This window comes from Primulina eburnea, chromosome 3 (assembly GCF_022965805.1).
Source record: "Primulina eburnea isolate SZY01 chromosome 3, ASM2296580v1, whole genome shotgun sequence".
In the NCBI taxonomy this organism is placed as follows: domain Eukaryota; kingdom Viridiplantae; phylum Streptophyta; class Magnoliopsida; order Lamiales; family Gesneriaceae; genus Primulina; species Primulina eburnea.
In genome coordinates, this window is record NC_133103.1 from 14,855,704 (window position 1) to 14,876,953 (window position 21,250).

The 21,250-nt window shown below is 34.8% G+C and overlaps 4 protein-coding genes, 1 long non-coding RNA gene and 1 pseudogene across 5 annotated transcripts; 3 read left to right on the plus strand and 3 right to left on the minus strand.

Moving 5' to 3' along the window:
- The first annotated feature begins 2,544 nt into the window (after positions 1 to 2,544).
- Positions 2,545 to 3,676, plus strand: LOC140826834 (dirigent protein 16-like). The gene has a single exon (XM_073189345.1). The coding sequence runs from the start codon at positions 2,798 to 2,800 to the stop codon at positions 3,536 to 3,538; it is 741 nt and encodes a 246-aa protein (XP_073045446.1). The 5' UTR covers positions 2,545 to 2,797; the 3' UTR covers positions 3,539 to 3,676.
- LOC140826835 (small COPII coat GTPase SAR1A-like) lies at positions 3,658 to 6,756 on the minus strand. Its single transcript, XM_073189346.1, has 3 exons — positions 6,448 to 6,756; positions 4,734 to 4,865; positions 3,658 to 4,132 (listed from the first exon to the last, which is right to left on the minus strand). Exons 1-3 carry the CDS (start codon positions 6,574 to 6,576, stop codon positions 3,812 to 3,814), a joined length of 582 nt encoding a protein of 193 aa, XP_073045447.1. The 5' UTR covers positions 6,577 to 6,756; the 3' UTR covers positions 3,658 to 3,811.
- Positions 6,757 to 8,634: 1,878 nt separating this feature from the next.
- LOC140826837 (universal stress protein PHOS34-like) lies at positions 8,635 to 10,134 on the plus strand. Its single transcript, XM_073189349.1, has 4 exons — positions 8,635 to 8,981; positions 9,055 to 9,164; positions 9,555 to 9,673; positions 9,823 to 10,134. The coding sequence occupies exons 1-4, from the start codon at positions 8,807 to 8,809 to the stop codon at positions 9,926 to 9,928; spliced, it is 510 nt and encodes a 169-aa protein (XP_073045450.1). The 5' UTR covers positions 8,635 to 8,806; the 3' UTR covers positions 9,929 to 10,134.
- Positions 10,135 to 10,807: 673 nt separating this feature from the next.
- LOC140826839 (uncharacterized) lies at positions 10,808 to 11,087 on the plus strand. Its single transcript, XR_012116874.1, has 2 exons — positions 10,808 to 10,915; positions 10,956 to 11,087. It is a non-coding gene; the product is annotated as an uncharacterized lncRNA (long non-coding RNA).
- On the minus strand, positions 10,914 to 14,358 carry LOC140826838 (calreticulin-like; annotated as a pseudogene).
- Positions 14,359 to 15,369: 1,011 nt separating this feature from the next.
- LOC140826841 (ribosomal RNA small subunit methyltransferase-like) lies at positions 15,370 to 17,404 on the minus strand. Its single transcript, XM_073189351.1, has 2 exons — positions 16,988 to 17,404; positions 15,370 to 16,257 (listed from the first exon to the last, which is right to left on the minus strand). Exons 1-2 carry the CDS (start codon positions 17,312 to 17,314, stop codon positions 15,499 to 15,501), a joined length of 1,086 nt encoding a protein of 361 aa, XP_073045452.1. The 5' UTR covers positions 17,315 to 17,404; the 3' UTR covers positions 15,370 to 15,498.
- Between the last annotated feature and the right edge of the window lie 3,846 nt (positions 17,405 to 21,250).

The following is a 21,250-nucleotide window of genomic DNA, read 5'->3' on the forward strand; positions in this document are numbered from 1 at the left end:
CCCAATGACTCAAGATGCATTTCTACATCTAGAGTCCATGGCATATAATTCTTTCCCGTGATGTCGAGCGCAATAAATTCGAGCTTTGTTAAATTTGACATGGTGGTACTAAAAAAAAATTATGATGCATTTTATTAGTTAATAAATATTGTAATACAAAGTAACGGATAAACAACAAGTACAAGTATTTGTAAAAATAAAGAAAACGCATGAGGAGGATATTCTCCGATAAATACAAGACTCGTGAGTATGATAACCAAAATAATTAAAAATATCCTTGAGAAAGACATCTTCTTTTTTCTTCGAAAAATTTGATGATGAATAATTTTTAGAGAAGAAGAGAAAGTTGGAATGATTGAATGTGTTTGTGAGATGATATTTATAGGGCAAAAACTAGCCGTTTGTTACCGTTTATGACCGTTGGTGTACAAAAAATAAATGTATGTATTTGTATAATTTTATGGTAATAATATGATGTATATAATATTAAACATGTTTAAATAATTATGTATATCATATCATAATATTATAATGAGTGTCATAATTTATTTTGTTTAAAAACTTTATAGGCTTTTATACTTGTCGTATCCCTTACCGGGAGTGTGGGATGTCGTCTTAACATCCTCCCAGTATTTATAACAAGTTTATGAAAAATTTATTTTTATTATTTCTAATAATAACATTATATTGTATATTAAATAAATACACAATAAATAAATAACTGTAAAATAAATATTATTAATTTTTGTTTAAAAACCGTATAGGCTTTTATACTTGTCGTATCCCTTACCGGGAGTGTGGGATGTCGTCTTAACATCCTCCCAGGATTTATAACAAGTTTATGAAAAATTTATTTTTATTATTTCTAATAATAACATTATATTGTATATTAAATAAATACACAATAAATAAATAACAGTAAAATAAATATTATTATTTTTGTTACCTTTTTCTTCTGTTTGGAGCTGGGAATAATATGTAGGTCTTTTAGAGCTTCGTGTTGATAACGTGTTGTGAAAAAGTAAAAATTTATGGTAAAAAGTAAAAATCTCAAACTCTCAAAATTTACCAAACTACACACTTTATAATATTTTTCTCTCTACTCAATTGTGATTTTCTTCACAAATGAGAGATCTATTTATAGAGTTTCATTACACATAATCCAAAAATAAAATACATAATTACTTACATCATCACACACAAATTTCTAACTTTACAACTCTTATTTTCAACATTCAAATATTCAACTATTACTTTTTCCATATTAAAATATATTATTTCAACAATTTGCGTTATTTTCACGATTTATCATGTCCTTTTTGTGATTATAATATTTGAAATATCATATAATTAATATTAATTTTTTTTACAATGTTTAAACTCCATCGTTATTTTATGCAAACAACTTAAAGATAGCTTATAATATTTAAAATAAATTTTGCCAAATACTATAAGATATTTCATGTATTACATTCCAGTTATAGGAAACACATTGTGTATGAGTAACATATTATACTTTTTAGTAATTTTAATATTAATAAAATTTAATATATTCTAATGCCAATTAGATAAAAGATGTCAAGGAAAACCTCTTTTTTTTTTTCTGAAAAAAAAAACAAAATTTAAGATTAGTTAATCAGAAAGGCTACATCAAAAGATAAAAGAATGATTAGGGGTGGGAAAATATACCAATTGTTCTAGTATACTGTGTTTACCGTACCGCAAAAAACGCATGTATCAAATATAATGATATATCGAATATTTCGGTACGGTAGGTATCGGTATACGTATAGGCATGAAATTCAAAAAAATTCGGTTGGTATATACCGAATTTTTTTTATATATTTTAAAAATTATAAAATAATGTTGTTGGCTCACTTACTCTTTCAATTTTTATTTTTTGTGTTGGGATTTTTAGCTTTTTTTGTGTTGGGCTTTTTAGTTTTTTGTGATTAGAATAACGAATTTTTTAAAATTTTCGGTATATAAGATATTATACTAATACCGTACCGAAATTTCGGTATATCGAAGTTTTTTGATAAGAACAGTGTGGAATTTATATTGCACCGAAATTTCGGTATTTATTTTTCGATACCGAAATTTTTCGGTTCAATATACAGTATTATTTGGAAAAATAGGTATACACCATGCCTAGAAATGATTCTAGCGAACCTCAGTCTTCGCGTTAGACAATATCGCTATTGGTTCAAACATGCGAAATGGTGATAATGAACAAGTTGAGCTACTTCTTTAAAATTGTCTGAATGGAATTGGGAGCTAGTGAGTCTACAATTACCTGTCTAGTAAAAAATTATTGGGAACTTATTCATACTTCAATCAACACATTGCATATATTTTCTTAATTATGAAAAAATGAGTATATTTTGGAATTATGAAAAAATGAGTATATTTTGGAATTATGAAAAATTGAGGTATATCGAGAAATAAAAAGACTGTCAAAAAAATAGAATATGAGAAATACAACATATAAGATAACATGTCTAAGTTTGAATTACGTTGGAAAAAAAACTGCCAACGATTTTGGCTCCCCTCATTTACATTAGAATATTCATGTTTGTTTAGTTGTACCTTCTAAACTTGAGTCCATCCCCACTTCTATATACTAGAAAAATTTATAATCAAATGCTCGTGTAACAACTTCACAATGACTACAGCTACTCCATTTTTCTCGAATGATGGATGACCAAAGCAAAATTTATTTATAAAACCCACTTCTAATACCAGTCTGCACCACCCAAAACCAAAGACAATAGGTTTCTTATACAAAGGCTTGAAAATGTTGAAGCAAATCGCATGCTTTTCGATGCTATTTGCATCCCTTGGTCTGGCAACAATTGTAGCTGCAGTTGATCCACCAGCTGCAGCAACAGGTGAACCAGTGTTCGAGATGTACATGCATGATATTCTAGGTGGCAGCAACCCTACGGCCAGGCCCATCACCGGCTTGTTAGGTAGTATCTACAGCGGCCAAGTGCCCTTTGCGCGGCCTCTCGGTTTCTTGCCGCCGGATGGTGCAGTTGCCATTCCCAATGCCAATGGTGCAATCCCAACCGTAAATCCTAATGGGGTTCCTCTAGGTACAGGCTTAGCAGGCACAAATTTTGCCGGAATACCAAATACTGGCAACTCGATCACCACACAGTTAGGACCTGATGGATTGGGACTTGGGTTTGGGACAATTACAGTTATCGATGATTTCTTGACCTCAGCTCCAGACTTTGGCTCCCAACAATTGGGTAAGGCGGAAGGGATTTACGTCGCAAGCTCTGCAGATGGATCCATACAAATGATGGCTTTCACAGCTATGCTTGAAGGAGGGGAATATGGAGATAGCATCAACTTTTTCGGGGTATTCAAGATTGGTGGCACCATGTCACGACTCTCAGTTACCGGTGGCACAGGTAAGTTTAAGAATGCGTGTGGATTTGCAGAGGTGCGATCACTCATTCCAACTGGTCAGCATGTTACTGATGGTGCTGAGACATTGTTAAGGATCATAGTCCATCTTACTTATTGATCAGATCAATGTTCAATTCCAAGAAAACCACTTCAACTTGGGGGAGAAGGTGATTGTGTAAATTCGTGTGATCAGTTTGATTTCTGGTTTGTTTACAGTTAAATTAGTGGCTATTGACGTATTCAAACATTCAAGACACGGTGCATGTTAATAGAAAGTTAAAATAACTGAAATCTATGCAACAATGTTTTAAAGCAAACACTACCAACTCAAGTGCAGTGAAACATATTATCTCTACATGAAACACGAAAATGTATCACCTTTTGTCACCCATTACTTAATGTACTGAGACACCCATTTAAAGCCATCTCCATAGCCCATTTTACGGACAATGCTGCACATGAATACCTCGAGAGGGCGTACATTGGAGTCGGCTAAGTTGACTTTGCCCTTGCCAGTGGTGATGCCCATCAAGCCCATGTGATAACGCAACTCCTCTTCCGAGGCAGCATAAGGGATGTCGATCTTGTTGCCCAAAATCAAGAATGGGACGGTAGCCAAGGATTCATCGTATAGGAGTGCATCAAGCTCTTTTTTTGACTCCGCAAACCTCTCCTTGTCATAGGCATCCACTAAGTAAACAACTGCATCCACCTTTCCACCAAAAAAATTATCTTATCGTCCATCAAAAATTCACAGGTAAACTTGTGTTATGGTAATCTTTAAGACTAAGCTCCATTCTATGCAACTGCTAACAGCCAAATGATAACAACAAAGTGATTGGCCGAAATGGACTAACATTGTTTGCAGCCAATGAGGACTACAATTACTAAGAAGACAAGAACAAACAAAATTATAAAATAAGTATCTTTGTAAAGAAAGTATACTGAAGGGGGTTGTAGCTTAGCCTATCTTTAATCTCCATGGTACAGATTCGCTGATATTCAAAGAGAATAATGTCCTAGTAGAGTACAAAACTAGATTTCATGGGCTTTTTTTCCTTTGATATTGATGAAGAAAATTTTTGATAATCTATAATAATTTCTTATGGAAACATGCTTTTAGAATAAGTTCAATAAATCTCTATGCTCACAAGGCTTAGAGTAAAAAGAGAATCATATAGTGGTAAATTTGGAATACCACCAATAAAGTCTAAAATAGTCAACAAAGAACAGTACAACAAAATCAAGCAATACTACAATGCAGACTACTAAGGATCATTAAAAAATAAATCCACAAGGGAAAGAAATAATACTTTGGCATAATAATCTTTCCAAACTCTGCGGGCTATTTGATGACCACCCAAATCAAAAGCCTTGAACTTGATTTTTCCAATACTCAGCTCCTCTGATGTTGGATACTGAGTCGGCTGGTGTTGTACCAATCTCTGCTTATTTCCAACACATTGACAATATAATATCATTTCTAAATCCAAGCACAAAGCAACACAGCATAAAAATGGATGAAATATTCACAGTGGGTTATAATTATTGCTTTTATGTTTCCAATCCTTGACGAAAAAAAACACAAACACTCGAGCTTTATTTTCGGAAAGAAAATAGCAGATGAAATGCTAGTACAAAGAACATGTTTATGAGAAATGTCAGTTAATAATAGTTCACACCTTTTTTGTGTGTTATCAAACTATACATAGAACATTTTTAAAAATCAATAGCTGGTAAACTAAAATGGATTATGGGACAAGAACCAGTTCCATTAATTTTCTTTTTGCTTTTTTCAGTTTTGCCTTCCTCTACACACCCCGTTCCAAAAAATGACATAAATCAAACAAAAGAAAAGTTAACAAGTGAATGCTAAATTCTTGGAACTAAAAAAAATCACGTTCTATCGAAGTAATTACAGCAGATTACGGATTACCTAATGTATCATTACTCAACTTTAATTCACTCTGCTCCTTTTAGAAAAAGGAAATTGAAACCGATAGGAAATTTCGCATAATTTCTCTGTTGGAAGATGTTCTAAAAACTGTTTTCCACGGCTAAAACCAAGGCAAAAGCATTGAATTTTGATACCTCCTAAATTTGGTACACATGGGCATATCCGAACCCATATCAAGACAATCCCTAGCCCTATCAGGAGTCCAAACCCACAAATCGTAGCACTATCAGAAATCCAAGCCCACCAAGGGACTGGAAAATCCGAGCCCACCAAGGGGTCATACAGTTAGAAGTTCAAACCCACCAAGGGGCTGAGAAATCCGAACCCACCAATGTGCTATACAACTAGAAGTCCGAGCCCACCAAGGGGCCGGGAAATCCGAGCCTTGATGCAGTTAGGGAATGTGAAGACATTATCATTAATAGATAAGGGGTTCCGATATATGCGGTATTCGGTTAAATCTAATCAAGATAAAGTAAGAGTTTCAGCCACCATGGTCACAGATGATGTTTGAGGTCTATTATCTAAGGTAGGATTCTACCTCAGCAAGAGTCCCACTCCAACAAGTTATCTAATCATCTCCCTTTATAAATACCAGGTATTGGTCATAGTTTAAATAAATTTCTCTTGCTCATTTAGCATTAATATATGTATTTCTTTAGTTTGCTCTCCGACAAGACTTACCGCTCGGAAGGATCACGTCGGAAAGCTCTCCAACGCCCCCTAACCTTATTTCTATCTAGGCAGAACTCAGAGTTCCGACCCGACCCCAATCAGCTGTGAAGATTTGAAGATCCACTCTCCATACCGAATCCGATGTAAAGTTTTGGTATCATCAAATTTATTTTTATCACAAGAAAAAATCAATCCAGGGGCCTCAACTCCCGATTATAATTCCTAACATCGCAAGTACGTCAAATCACCACCGCAGATCACATTACGATCCCTCCTCGAATCAAATAACTGAGAATAATAATTATCTCATACAAGACAAACGCAATCAATAAGACTCGATCTGAGCATATAACCGAAAAACATGCGCAACAATCAAACATCAAAGGAAAAGGAACCTCGTCTTTGAGCATATGAAGGAGAGTAGTTTTCCCGGCGTTGTCAAGGCCTAAGAAGAGGATTTTCGCCTCCTTCTGCCACAGCCCTAGCGATGCCAACACTCCATAGAACCAATCCACCAGAAACATTTCTGAATTCTTCAATCAATTCCCCGATTAACTGATATCAAGTGACCGATCGAAAAGCTCCGATCTGAAGAACCAACCGCGTAATCCAAACGAATGGGCCGATGTATGAGCTGTTCGAAACCCAAACCAAAACGCCCGTAATCCGGAGCCTCTAGAATGGAATGAGTGGATTGATACAATTCAATACATTTGTTACAAAATAAAAACATTTATTTTTTATTTTACATTTTTACCGATACAATCCTAGAAAGAAAAATAAATAAAAATATATTATGATTGGATTTAAAAACTTTCATTTCATAAATAAAATGAAAGAATTGTTATACTTTGAGTCTCGAAATCGAAATTTTAAATATTACGGATCATCGCGGTTTCATATTCTTCGGCTACGTTTGGTTGGAAGGATAGGATAAACTAATGATTAGTACGTAAATGATAAAGAAAATGATTGTGGTAGGATTGTAATATATGGTGTAAAATAATATTATGTTTGATACGATTCTTAAGTGTAGGATAATTTTGAATTTTTTGATGAAAAGACGAAATTGCCCTTCCTTTTCGCGACGGCGATAGTGGCGGCGGCGGCAGGCGGCCGGTCGGAAATGGGCTGCCGGAAAAGGTCGGAGGGGGAATCATTCCTTCCCTTTCGCGACGGCTTCTGAAAACCCGTCGCTAATAGCGACGTTTTTTGAGAAACCGTCGCCGATCTTGTGAAACCGTCGCTAATTTGACATTTAGCGACGGTTTATTAGTGCATGAAACCGTCGCAGATCTTGAGAAACCGTCGCCGATCTTGTTTTGAGAAACCGTCGCTAATTTGATTTTGGCATCAATAATGAAGGGTAGTATAGTAAAGTACATGTGTGATATAAACCAGGATTAATAATAATGGGCTTGGACATGGGTTAAAATTAACCAGGCTTGTACAACTTTGTCTATTGCACAACAAATTGGGTTGGTTTATTTATAATTGAACCAAACAATGGATTAGGCTGGATAAAATTAGACAATCACACCTAATCAGGCCTACCAAGCACAGCCTTATTATCTATTCTCGGTTTGTTTCGACTAATAAATTAATTGAAATTTACGATTCTTTAAACATATCACCACACCGAAAAATTCAAAATAATGAAACGAATATAAAAACTATGAAATAATTACAATAAGACCATTTAAGCATGTCAAAAACTTGTGTGAGACGGTTTCACGGGTCGTATTTATGATACAGATATCTTATTTGGGTTATCCATGAAAAAGTATTATTTTTTTGGCAAAAACTTGTGTGAGACGGTCTCACGGGTCGTATTTGTGAGACAGATCTCTTATTTGGGTCACCCATGAAAAAATATACTTTTTATGCTAATAATATTACTTTTTATTGTAAATATAAGTAGGGTTGACTCGTCTCACATATTATGATCCGTGAGACGGTCTCACATGAGACTCACTCTTATTTTTTATACTAAGAGTATTACTTTTTATTGTGAATATGGGTAGAGTTGACCCGTCTCACAGATTAAGATCCGTGATACGGTCTCGCATGACACCCACTCTTTAAACATAGACTTTTTATGCTAAGAGTATTACTTGTATTATGAATGTCGATAGAGTTGACACGTCTCACATATTAGGATCCGTGAGACGGTTTCACATGAGACTCACTCAAACATTGACAAAAACTTGTGTGAGACGGTCTCACGGGCCGTATTTGTGAGACGAATCTCTTATCTGAGTCATCTATTAAAAAGTATTATTTTTCATTGTGAATATCGATAGGGTTGATCCATATCACATATTAGGATCCATGAAACGATCTCATGGACATTTATATCTTGATTATTGAAAATTGTACATTAGTTGAATATGATTTAGTACGGGGGATATTATATATTTGATGTAAACATAAAATAAGATGTGGTGGTTTCTCAATCCATTTGTAATGCCACTGTACCAAATAAAGACTTGTCAAAGAAAAAGATTAGTGGAATGTGTAAGAAAGTTATGGATAAAGTCCATACCAAATATATATCTAATTTAAGTATTGAAAATTTGCCCACCATTTTTAAAACCACCAAAGAGGCAGCCAATCGAATCAAATCCCATTTCCCAACAATTTATTACATACACTTATATAGATATATCAAGCCTAGAAAATACTTGTCTTCATCACATAATAATACACAGTCATAAAGGCTATTTCACCATTCTACTCCTCCAAAAGAAATCAATGGCAGAAGAAAGGGGTCGCACGATTTTAGTTGCAGTTGATGAAGGTGACGAAAGCGCGTACGCGCTTTCTTGGTGTCTCAAAAACTTCCTTTGTGATCGAAATCCCAAAGACACCGTCGTCCTCCTCTACGCCAAACCGGGTCGAGTCGTGTACACAGCCATGGATGCAACAGGTTTACTTTGATCGAGTCTTTATATTCTACTTTTTTTAATGTTTGGTAATTTCAAATTTTGTTTGATTTGTAGGGTATTTGTTTTCCCCGGACGTAATCGCGACCGTGGAGAGGTATGGGAACGAGGTTGCTCATTCTGTGATAGACAAAGCAAAAGAAGTTTGCAAAGAATTGAACGATCAAGTAAGCTAGTTGTATGTGACCATCATATTTTTTAGGCAAAAACGTGTGTGAGACTGTCTCACGGGTTATTTGTGAGACAGATCTTTTATTTGGGTCAGCCATGAAAAAGTATTATTTTTTATGTTAAGAGTATTACTTTTTATTGTGATTATAGGTAAGATTGACCCGTCTCATAAAATCCGTGAGACTGTCTCACATGAGACACACTCTATTTTTTATCATATCAATAAGTCATAATATAGTTTTATCGACTCAAATATACAATTTTTTTAATCTTGATATTATAAATTTTTTATCATCTTATCTTACGAATTCTCGTGTACGGTTTGTGTGTGAGGTGTATTCTTATGGAATTTAATATGTTCAAAGTGGTTGATGTGGTGTATTTAGATTAAGGTGGAGACGATGGTGGAGCAAGGGGATCCAAGGGATGTAATATGTGAGGTGGCTGATAAATTAAATGTTGATTGTTTGGTCATGGGGAGTCATGGCTACGGTGTCATCAAAAGGTGTTCAATCCACAGTATATTTATTTTTTTATTTGATTTTTTTATTATAGATTGCTTAGTTATTTAGATTTGTATATAATTTATTCATATTATATGAACTGGGTTATTGCAATTTGGATTCAGATCTAAGTTCTGAAACTCTACTACAGGGCATTTTTGGGAAGTGTGAGCAATCATTGTGCACAGAATGTGAAATGTCCGGTTTTGGTAGTGAAGAAGCCTCAATCAAATGGAGCTAACCATCGCCACCAATAAATCCAATTTTCACGTTTCTTGTAATTTTTATTTCTTTTTTTTTTGTTTGTGTTTGAAAGGACGTTTCTTGTGATTATATATATATATATATATATATATATATATATGTACGTAATAATATACTCATCTGCACGACGTTCGTGGGTTGTACCAAGTTTGTCAACTACTTTTGTTTTTACATGTGAATTGTGTGGTTTGGACTTTGATATGTTTTGGTTCATCAAATTTGGTGTAATGTATCTTTCTGAAGTAAGAGGACGATAGCGGATAGTGAGCTCGACTGGATCTCAAGGTTGTTTGGAGCATCTTCAAGCTCCTAAGTTGTATGTTTAGTAAAATTCTTATTCGAATCTGACCTAGCTAACGAGGAAGCATTTCACACATGGCTGAAATCAAAGGAATCACAGCCTGTTAGAGATTGTAACCATGATCGAAGACAAGAAAAACACCACCTCTTGAGCTTGGGTTATGTTTAAAATAGAAAATATTATATCGGGGATTCGATTGATTCAAAGGAAATATGAATGAACAAGTATGAATAAAATTTAATATTATTTTCCAAAAAAAAAAAACAATATATTTTTTAGCTAGAAAAATAATTTTTTTTAAAAAAAATAATCGTTATCACTGGACTTTCAGTTCAGCCTTCCCTAATAATAAAAAGAAGACTTCATATTTCTTTTTAATAAAAATAATGAAAAACCAAAAGGCCGGAATCTAAAAAAATATGATCATACAGCTTCAATGTCTCTTCAATAACATATTGATTTTCATTATTGTGTATACAAAACTATTTCCAAGTACACTTACAAGTTTTTTTCACGAACAACATATATACAATTTGACGGTAAACCAGACATTCTCCAAGTGTGTAAATAGATAACTAGTTTAAGTTATAAAACAATTTTATATAAAAAATATGAATTAGAACACCATTATAGCGAAAACGAATACTTGGAAGTACAACCAAGTAAAGGTGGCAAAATGGTGATGAAATCACGCAATCTCATACTCACTCGTAATCTAGAACAATACATGATTCTATCAGTTCTCTAATGCTCCCAAGTTGCACGAAATAAAAGCTACCTGCCATGGATTTTCTAATGTGGCCTCAAACACTTCAGCCTTTTCAACAAAACAGAGATCTAAAACAAGTAAATTTAGAATACGGAAAATTTATAGAGAGCGCCTTAAACAGCTCAGCTTCTGGTCTTGAGAGCGAACTTTTATTAGAGCATGATAGTATCCGAGCATCCTACAGTTCATCCTGCAAGAACAACGTATACAAATTGAGATCAAGCGTAAAACAAAATGGTATAAAACGATTCCATACAAGGAGGAAAAAGATTGGTGTTTATACATGAACATCATCATCCACATCCGCAGGGCCGTCTTCCTTAGAATCTGGCTTGGTATCATCATCTGCTTCATTGTCTTCTTCATCGGAATCATTATCTCCATCCTCAGCCTGTTATTCGAAGACCATTGAGATAAGGACATCAAATGAGAAAAGACTTTTATTTATATAGTCACAAGAATGCGTTTGGGGCTTACATCAGAATCAACCTGATCCGCCTTTGACTCCTGAATTCAATAGAAAATAATAGAGAATGTAGAGAATAATAAATCAGATATAATTTCGACAGTGATTTGAATTACAGAACAATATTGGTAGGGACAGGATAAATTCCAAATAAATAAGCGAAAAAGTACCATCCTTTTCTCTCTTCTTTTCTGCCTCGTCAAAAGCAGCCTTCTCAGCCTGCAATATCGACATATTAGGCATTATTTTCCCTTGTCTAATGGGGGAAATGTGCATTTGAAAAACTGGAAGAGAAATATTAGGAAGACAAATTCACATACATCCTTTTGTTTTCCCCATGTATCGTTGGCTAGCTGCTTAGCATATTAGGATCATCACACACCAACACATTGTCAAACAAAGTTCCAGATTTCACCTGCAGAAGTATATAGTTTCCCAATTCACACATGTAATGTGATCAGAGTAAATTGTACAGAAATTGAACACAAAGGAAACACAATGGCTGTACCTGCCACAACTCAATGCCTACATACTTCAGATTTGAGAAAACATAGAGATCTGGATCATCCTTGAAATCTGAAACCATGTTACAATGGGATTAGACTAATTTTTGAAATGCAATTGGCAATCAAATGCTCAAGAGATGAAAGGAACCTGGATTATCAATCAATGGTCTCTTCCACTTCCCACTGTAGTTGGGGTTCTTAATTTTCTGGCAATAGAAAAAGATGGAAATAATTATTTTGTTTAATTTAATATATTGACAAACTTACACGGAAAAAAAATCCAAAAACCTTTGGCTCCCACGGACCCTTGTATTCAGAATTGGGAATGGTTGGTGCTGTCCACTCACCATCCTCCTCCTCATCCCAATCTTCTGGCTGCAATTAACAAGCAGTATATATAATACAGTAGTTACAAGAAATGCAGGAACAGAACTTTAATTTTAATATAATTACCTTTTTGGCATCAGGATCTGGAATCTCCTTCAGAATGTCATCATAACCCTGCATAGATAAATTTTAGTTTAGATATGTTGTAGGCATTTAACAAAATGAGATTCTCTTAGGCCACAATCCATTGTGGAATACTGTCAACTGATATGAAACTTAGGAAGTTAATATACCTCAGGCTTTTGGTCTTCAGGGTCAGGAATATATTCCTTATCATCCCAGTCTTCAGGCTGGCTCAAAATTCAGAGAATGGCAATATCAAAATTTATGGTACCAGAACAAAAATAATTCTGATGTATGACCACAACAGCGAACCTTCTTGGCCTCAGGATCCTTAATCTTCTTCGGAGGGAGAAGGTCCCAGTCAGAATACAAGCTACCAGATTGCTTCTCTATGTTGTCAACAAGGATGCTGTATGTAGCATCAGGACGGAGTATGAAAGTATAGACATGAGTCAGTTGGTCAGTTTCACATGGAACATCCTTCTTGATCAAGTGGTTTGTCCCATTGTATGTGAGAATAGCGTGGACTTTCTTAGTGCTGTAGCCACAGATGTCTGGTCCAAACATGATGCTGCAGCCAACCACGAAGTGCAATCATTCAGCAATAACTGGTACCGAAAAACAGAGGTACATAAAAAGACAGTAAGATACATAACCTGTAAGGAGTGTCGCCGCCAAATTTCTTCTGATCAACTTCACCACTAAGCAATTTCAGATATCCACCACCACAGTCAAGTTTCTGTTCATGCTTGACAGAAAACTGGAAAACTAAGGTCTTGCCCTTATTGCTGAGTTCAGGGAACTCAGCTGAGATGGCATAAAATCTATGGTCTTCACTGGTTTGAATACCTATAAGTCATGGAAAACATCAGCACTAGATGTTTAGTGTTTCGTTATTCACACAAATCCACGTTCTGCCATGTGCCCGTTATACAGTTAAATAATTACCTTTGTCATAGGGGTCTCCATTCCATTTGCCTGAGGTGTGATTCAACTCTCCAGCCATGTTATCATCTTTCTTCCAGTCAGATTTGACCCATCGACTCTCCCATCCATCTTTATAGTAGCCAAAGAAATTATGAGAATGCAACACAATCAAGGAAAAAGCTCAAGCAAGTAAATCCTTCCATTTGTAAACCATAACCAGACATTAACGATCATTAACCCTTTAATTACTCAGGAATAATAATCGTTTATCATCTACACATGAAGCATTATTATAACTGAAAATTATCAAACCCCTTAGGAAAAGCTCCAATTTGGCACCACTCAACAGATCTTAAAAGTATTTCGTCACAATAACTGCATTACATATCTACAGCCAGATTCTGTCTAGTTCAACCCCAGGACCCCAAACTAAACTACGCATAGAATCGATGATGCAACCATAATGGTGTTGACAAAGAGGTAGCACTTCATTCGATCCTCTGTCCCCGGACAAACTTCATCCCCTATGTTTCTAAATCAATCCAACATATTCGCGACAAAATGATGGATAAACTCCACGCCTAAATTAACATAAAATGAGAAAAACTATACCAGATCTACGTCAACCATATCAGTGATATGGTCATCGAAATTAATCGACAATAAAACAACAAGATCGCAGCAAAAAAAACATAAACCAAATCCGATAAGACAAAACATAATAAAAGCAACCGAAAATTAGCATAATGAAGCAAAATTCAGACAAAATAAATCAACTGTCTAAATGCAGTAACGGTACCATCGAAACGCTCTTCGAAGAACACTGCAGCAGAAGAAACCGCTACGAGTAGAGAAACAGCAATGGCTAGAGAGACAATATTAGGGTTCATTATAGGGAATATTCTTCGTGAAATCGCCGTAGCTGATCTCTGAAGTGAGCTCGAAATTTATAGGGGTAGGTAGAACTTTGACCAGCTGTTAACGCTCGCAGGTCGTCTTATTTTATGAACATTAAATATAAATTAACGCTATTCAAAGATGAATTACATAAATATATGTTTATTAAGTTATATTAAAATTTTGATAAACATTAAAAATGATACTTAATTTGATATTTGGAAATAAAGTAGGTCTCTTGTGAGACGGTTTTACGAATTTTTATCTGTGAGACGGTCTCATGACTATTTTTATGTGAGACGGGTCAACCCTACCGATATTAACAATAAAAAGTAATACTCTTAGCATAAAAAGTAATATTTTTTATAGATGACCCAAATAAGAGATTTTGCCCACGAGATTGATCCGTAAGACCGTCTCATAAGAGTTTGTTTTGGAAATAATCCTTTTGACTTATGAGGGAGTCATTTCAACATCTTAAATTATTATATTATATAATATAATGTTAGTGTGTGTATTTCATATTTAGGGTTACATGTGTTTTCAGTTTTTACACGTTAAAAAAATTATCCAAAACAAGTTTTGCATAGAAACATTTTAGTTTAGTATTTTGAGAGTTTTGCTATACTGCACATCTACCGTGCACACTTTTATGAGCATCGATGAGGTGTCACCCACCCATTGGATGCGCAATTTGTCTATATTTAATCACATTCAATGAGTGAGTGTCACTTCATCGGTACTCACATAGGTGTGCAACATATCAAAACTCAGTATTTTGATATATGATATAATTTTTTTTGTAAATAATTAAATGTGATGAATATGAGTGAATGGATAAAAATTATTAAATATAGATAGTGGACTATAATTTATATATTTGGATGAATAAAAAATAAATGTGAGATTTATATCTTAGGAATGAAGCATTAGTGAATTGGATTAAAATATTGAAAATGATATTGATATTAGTAAAGTGAGAAAATATTGATTTTGGGGATGAATATAAAAATGGATTGATAGTATTTAATTATTTTGCATAAATGAATCTATACCCTAACAAATATTGGACGCGGATTGAATGGTTTATACTTCAATTCGAAAGAAAAATAATAAAATGTTTTCGTCAAATTAAATTTGGTTATTCAACAATTATATTAAAAATAGCATAAAATTTAAATTTAATTTAAAAAGAAATAAAAGTAGCACTTGAATAGGAGAAGAGATGGGCAAAACTGGTTCTATCACTACGAAAAATGAATGCCGGCCATGTTAAATAAAGAAAGCAGATGCATGAAATCGCCCTGTGAGAGCTTGGAGGATCGTTTTTCTTCAAAACCTCCTTGCTTCAAGATGCCCAAAACTTTGTCTTTAAAACCCGAGGTCTTTGTATCGCCATCGTCCATCTCCATCTCCATCTCCATCTCCATCTCATCGTCATCTTTTCCGTCTCCGTTGTCCATGTTCAAATCACCAAGAGTGTGTCCTAAAGCAGATACACAAGAGGCCATTTCAGCATCATTCGGAAATCCTTCTGGTGTAAGCTGCAGTGCCTGTAAAGTCTTGTAGTTCTTTTCCAGCATCGAAAGGACAGTCTTTTGCCTAAACAAAGAACCTAAAGTTTTGTTCTTTCTATTAAAACAGATTCGGACTAAACCATCCCATTCCTTGAAATTCACAGGAGGAAGTGGTTTCCTTGGTTCAATTCTAACTACGGAAGAGTCAACCTTGGGTGGTGGCCTAAAGTTGTTTCTTCCAATCTTCAGCAAGTGGTTAACCTGAGCCAATAGTTGAGTGTTCACAGAAAGACGACAATAGAGGGTATCACCAGGTTGAGCAACAAGCCTCATGGCAAATTCCCTTTGGAACATAATTACCGCGCACCTGAACAATGGACGGTGAGATAATAACTTGAAGGTAAGAGGAGAGGAAATTTGATACGGGATGTTTGCCACGCAAATGTCAAAGTATGGAAGATCACACTTTAAAACATCTCCTTGTATAACCTGCAGGAAGAATATTGAAATAATCGGTTTTGATCACTGCTTCAGAATTATGCTGCAGGTCACAAAGTGCCCAGAAACACCGAGCTAACACGAGATAACACAACGTAAGTCAAACAAATCGAGTATGACCTATTAATTCCAGTGCCTCGATTATTCATTTCAGAGGTTGAGGGTCCTATCAAATAAAGGTGAAAGAAGTAAAGCTAAAAATATCAATAATAGAAAGAATTCAGTACAATCAGACAAAAATGTAAGCTCTAATTCATGCAGTGACATTCAGATATCCTAGTAACAGTTAAGACCGCTACTCTCTCAGTTCGAACAAGCACGGAATTTGGAGGATTCCGTTACCAAAACAAAGGATAGTTGACGAAAATTGGATTTCCAACTCTAAACACTAATAGAAAATTAACGCCAAGATGATTGAAGAGACAATTCTGAACTGAAATTGTTTTCCCACGGCAAAAATACTGCATTTATCCAAATTAGTGGATTACGAATATGGAAGAGTTCAATTCTAATTCCACTGAAAAAGCAAATAACTTTCAACATAATAATAACTCCATAATTAGTTTACCGGTCAGTTCAATTGAATTCTTCAGCAAATTTCTCGAACCTCCAGGGAAACAAAATACATGAGAACTAAAAACCAATCACAAAAAACAAATGCACGCCACAAAATGTTTGAAATAAAGATTCTCTCAAAACGAAAAAGGAATGCATTACAAACCTTCAATTGATTAGAAAACGGAGTTCCTTGAAAACGACGCTGTAACTCGAGAACCATACGAGGATCGAGCTCAACAGCCACGACGGATTTCCCAGCTTCAAGAAGCTTCTTCGTGAGATTACCCGTACCAGGACCAATCTCAAGGATGACGTCAGAAGACTTAATCCCGGATTTTTGAATAATCGAGTCGATCAACAGTGGGTTTTTCAGTATATGTTGGCCCTTCGACTTGTGAAAGGTGATTCCACCCTGAAAATGAGGACTCGACGCCGCCGCGGCTCCGCCCTTGTGGTACGGCCTCTCTCTCTTGATCTTGCCTCCCGCCATTAGAGAGGTGAAAACCTGAGTTATCTTTCTCCCCTTCGTCGACTGCGGGTGAATGAATTTCGGGAAGAAAGGGGTTTTTCTTTTTGGGCCACTCTGGACCAATCTTATTAACTGTACGTGGGCGGGCCCATTGAGTTAACCCAACAAGCATATATCCATTTGGCCCAAACCTCTCTGCTTTGTTGGTCCATTTCAAAGGAGAAGATTTAATAATAATATAATATAATATAAATTCATAAATTAAATAAATTATTTCTCACTGAAATTAAAACATTATAGAAGAACAATATTCATTTTTAATTATAACTTTCTTCTAGCAGTTACCTATTTCATAACTAGTTGAATTGAGGCTAAGGTCAATTTTAAATGCACATGTATTTAGATTCAAGTACGATATTTCGTCCAACATCGAATTACGAAAATTAATATAGTTAATTAATCAAATTTTACGATGGTCTTCTATTGCAATTTGGGTTAAAAGAAATCAAGCTTAGAAAGTGCAATAAACTTTGTCAAATATTGTTTCCTTAATTGTGAATTATTAGACTTGATTATAGGCAATATAATAGGACATTGATGTCACACCACCGATATAAGATTGTATCGGCAACATTTGGACAATAATGAATTGATTCATTCTTCATCGTTTCTTCTTTCATTTGTTTCAAGTTTAATATACGTTTTCATAAAATGTAGATGAATACGAAGCAGTACTTATGATAGTTCCTTATAGGGATATTTAGAAAAATGGACATGGTCAGTTATTTATTTTTTTTTTGAAAAATAATCTCTCCAAGTGTATTTGAAAATACACCGTAAAAGATCATTTTCGTGTTAGATAACAAAATACGCCTCATTGTAGAGTTTGTTTGCGTGGACTCGATGCGTGACTTTCTGAATAATTAATGTTGATTTTAGAATTATGTATTTGTGGTCTCAAACTAATATTTATAGAACTGCTTCTATTGAAATACATCAATTAGAAATTAGAAATGAAAATAAGTGTAGAGCATTTAGTTAATCTAAGATTGGTTAAATTTTCATTTTGAAAATAAACCCCTAGCGTATTTCAACACACGAGGAGGGCCAGTTTTATAGTAAAAAAATTGATCAAATCTAAATAGCAAAATATCCTAAAAAAGAATACGGGAAACCAGAGACATTAAATTAAACTCAAGAAAATAGGACGAGTCGAAGCTTAACTTGATATAAATTTGTTAAAAATTATTAAGATTATCTGAACCATCAGGACACCAATTTCAACCAGGGCAAAAACTTGTGTGAGACGGTCTCAAGGGTCGTATTTTGTGAGACGGATCTTTATTTGGGTCATCCATGAAAAATTATTAATTTTTATGCTAAGCGTATAGGTCTCATGTGAGACCCTCTCACGGATCTTAATCCATGAGACGGGTAAATCCTACCCATATTCACAATAAAAAGTAATACTCTTAGCATAAAAAGTAATACTTATTCATGGATGACCCAAATAAGAGATCCGTCTCACAAATATGACCCGTGAGACCGTCTCACACAAGTTTTTGCCAACTTTTTCTTGTGAATATGGGTAGGGTTGACCCGTCTCACGGATTAAGATCCGTGAGACGGTCTCACATGAGACCCACTCTTCAACCGGATTCAAACATAGCAGGATATTATGTTTTCCTCATTTTTAGTTTAACAATTTAATGAGGGTAGCAAGTGTTTTCAAAACTAGATTGGACCGATCAGTTTAACAGATTCGACCGAGAACCAATCACGAGTCCGTCCAAAACACTCTCAAAAACTGTTTTAACTTTCAAACCGGTCAAGAACCGATCTGGCGAGTTATGATTTTTGATTTTTTTAAAAATTTAATTTTCTTGTTTTTAAAATATTACATCTAATATTTTATTATATATGTATATACATTATTATTTAAAATTTAGATTTTGTTAAAAATATTATTCAATAGTGCCAGAGTTCATTTAATCTATTGTTTTTTTTTAAAAAAAAATAACTAGAATTGTTATTTTCAAATATATGTATATAGTTATTTAATTTTTAAACTTTGGTTAATAGATTTTGGGGAAATTGCTCATAAATCCCTAAACCCAAACTTAACTTGTCCCTAACTCCCTAGTCATCAAAAACTCTCTTTAACTCCCTAAACCTATAAAATTGACAAAACTACCCTTATTCTCTATTTTCTTTTAATTGATCCTCCGCGCTTCAAAATTGGTATCAGAGCATGGTTAATTTATTTCAAACACAAAAATTTTATTATTACTAGTAACTAAATGTATGAGAAGGAGAATTTCGAAAAAAAAAAAAAATTATGAATCCGAACTTTAGTTCGAGGAGAATAATTTACAAGAACTATTCCAATATTTTGGAATATACACAAGTTTATCTAACTATCGTTAGATATCAGAAACAGAAGATCTACGAAGGGAAGCAACAGCACCCTCAGGTAAAAATTTATGATTCAGAATAATAAATTTCTGGAGATAGTACCAGACTCCTCTAAGCTCTCTCTGGATCTTAGAGAAATACAGAAAACGGTACAAAATTATGGCAATATGCTATATTATGTACCTCAAAGGATTGAAAAGGTCCTAGAAAAACAAGAAGAAATTCTTGAAATCTTAAAGGATATTCAAACAAGAATACAGAAACTAGAACAACAACCAAGTTCTAGTAGAAGAACTTCAGGAGGCTGGTTACCACCATCCTTTGGTACCGAACCTTTGTTACATCAACAAAGGAAGGCCAGAGTGGTGTCAAAACCTTTAACTGAAGAAGAAAAGATGATCAATCTAATCAAGTCTGTCTCAGAAAAGAAATTGATCTGATGACAACTTTAGAAAGGATTGGTTTGGAGGATCTACAAGAGCTTGCGGAATCTTTCGCAAATCTCAAAGTAGTAGATCTAAAGATGAATACAGCAGTAGGTGAAACACCACCTGCAATAACCTGGTCATCTTCTCAGGAACCACCAAGGGAAAGTATGGGATCTCATAATGTAAATATGAGAGAATCTCAGACTGATTTCCATACCGGTGGAGGATCACACCCAGCGAGAACAAGGGCAAGGAGAACTCAAATTCCTTTGCACCAAACACCCTATGGGAAAACTGTTTTAGATCCTATACATCCTTACGGGGTTATGCTTAACCTTGATGTATTGGACTTCAAAAACAGAGAAGATCTCATAGACGATTGGACATCTGCTATGAGAATTGCAGCATGAACACTTGATCTCAACAAAGAAGGATTCATTAAACTTTTGGAAATGAGTCTTATGAGATCAGTAAAAATTGCTTGGGACATGACTTCAGCAGACATGAAAGAGTCAGTCCTAGTTGGGGAATCTCTTAGTGAGATCGCTGGAAAGATGGCTACCCTATTCAAAGCACACTTTATAGGGTAGACTATTTCAACAGTCAAGATACAGAGAAGAAGAAAAAATATACTCAAGCTCTGTATAGTCTTGAATTACATGATATATGTTTGGTAGATGAATACATTATGTTATTCACCAAATATAGATGGAATTCAGGAGTCGAAGAAGATATAGCTATGCAGCTTTTCTTCGCAAAAATGCCAAGCCCTTGGAGAGAAATGCTCATAAGGGAATACGTACCTGGTAATCCAGATACATTGGCAAGAAGAGCCTCTTTCCTTAAAGGGAAATTAGCAGAATGGTGTCACATGGCAGCATTACAAAAGAATTACAAACGACTAAGGGGTATCAACAAAAGAACTCCTTTGTGTTGTAAGGAAAATGATCTTCCAACAATTATTGGAAGTAAACCACAGAAGCATAAAAGGAAAAGTTTTAGGACTCATCCTTATGAACGAAGTGGAAGAAGTTCTTGGAAACCAAGAACCGTATGGTCTAGACAGAAAGCCAGATCTTATAAATCTGGACAAAGAAGCGGACCATCAAGAAGT

Excerpts from the sequence above, each read along its gene's own strand:
- LOC140826837 (XM_073189349.1), top strand. The coding sequence starts at position 8,807 with ATGGCAGAAGAAAGGGGTCGCACGATTTTAGTTGCAGTTGATGAAGGT. Across the intron at positions 8,982-9,054 it reads CACAGCCATGGATGCAACAG|GGTATTTGTTTTCCCCGGAC; the intron begins GTTTACTTTGAT and ends TTTGATTTGTAG. Across the intron at positions 9,674-9,822 it reads GGCTACGGTGTCATCAAAAG|GGCATTTTTGGGAAGTGTGA; the intron begins GTGTTCAATCCA and ends ACTCTACTACAG.
- LOC140826835 (XM_073189346.1), bottom strand. The coding sequence starts at position 6,576 with ATGTTTCTGGTGGATTGGTTCTATGGAGTGTTGGCATCGCTAGGGCTG. Across the intron at positions 4,866-6,447 it reads TTCATATGCTCAAAGACGAG|AGATTGGTACAACACCAGCC; the intron begins GTTCCTTTTCCT and ends GGAAATAAGCAG. Across the intron at positions 4,133-4,733 it reads GGAAAGATTATTATGCCAAA|GTGGATGCAGTTGTTTACTT; the intron begins GTATTATTTCTT and ends TTTGGTGGAAAG.
- LOC140826834 (XM_073189345.1), top strand. The coding sequence starts at position 2,798 with ATGTTGAAGCAAATCGCATGCTTTTCGATGCTATTTGCATCCCTTGGT.
- LOC140826841 (XM_073189351.1), bottom strand. The coding sequence starts at position 17,314 with ATGGCGGGAGGCAAGATCAAGAGAGAGAGGCCGTACCACAAGGGCGGA. Across the intron at positions 16,258-16,987 it reads CGTTTTCTAATCAATTGAAG|GTTATACAAGGAGATGTTTT; the intron begins GTTTGTAATGCA and ends TTCTTCCTGCAG.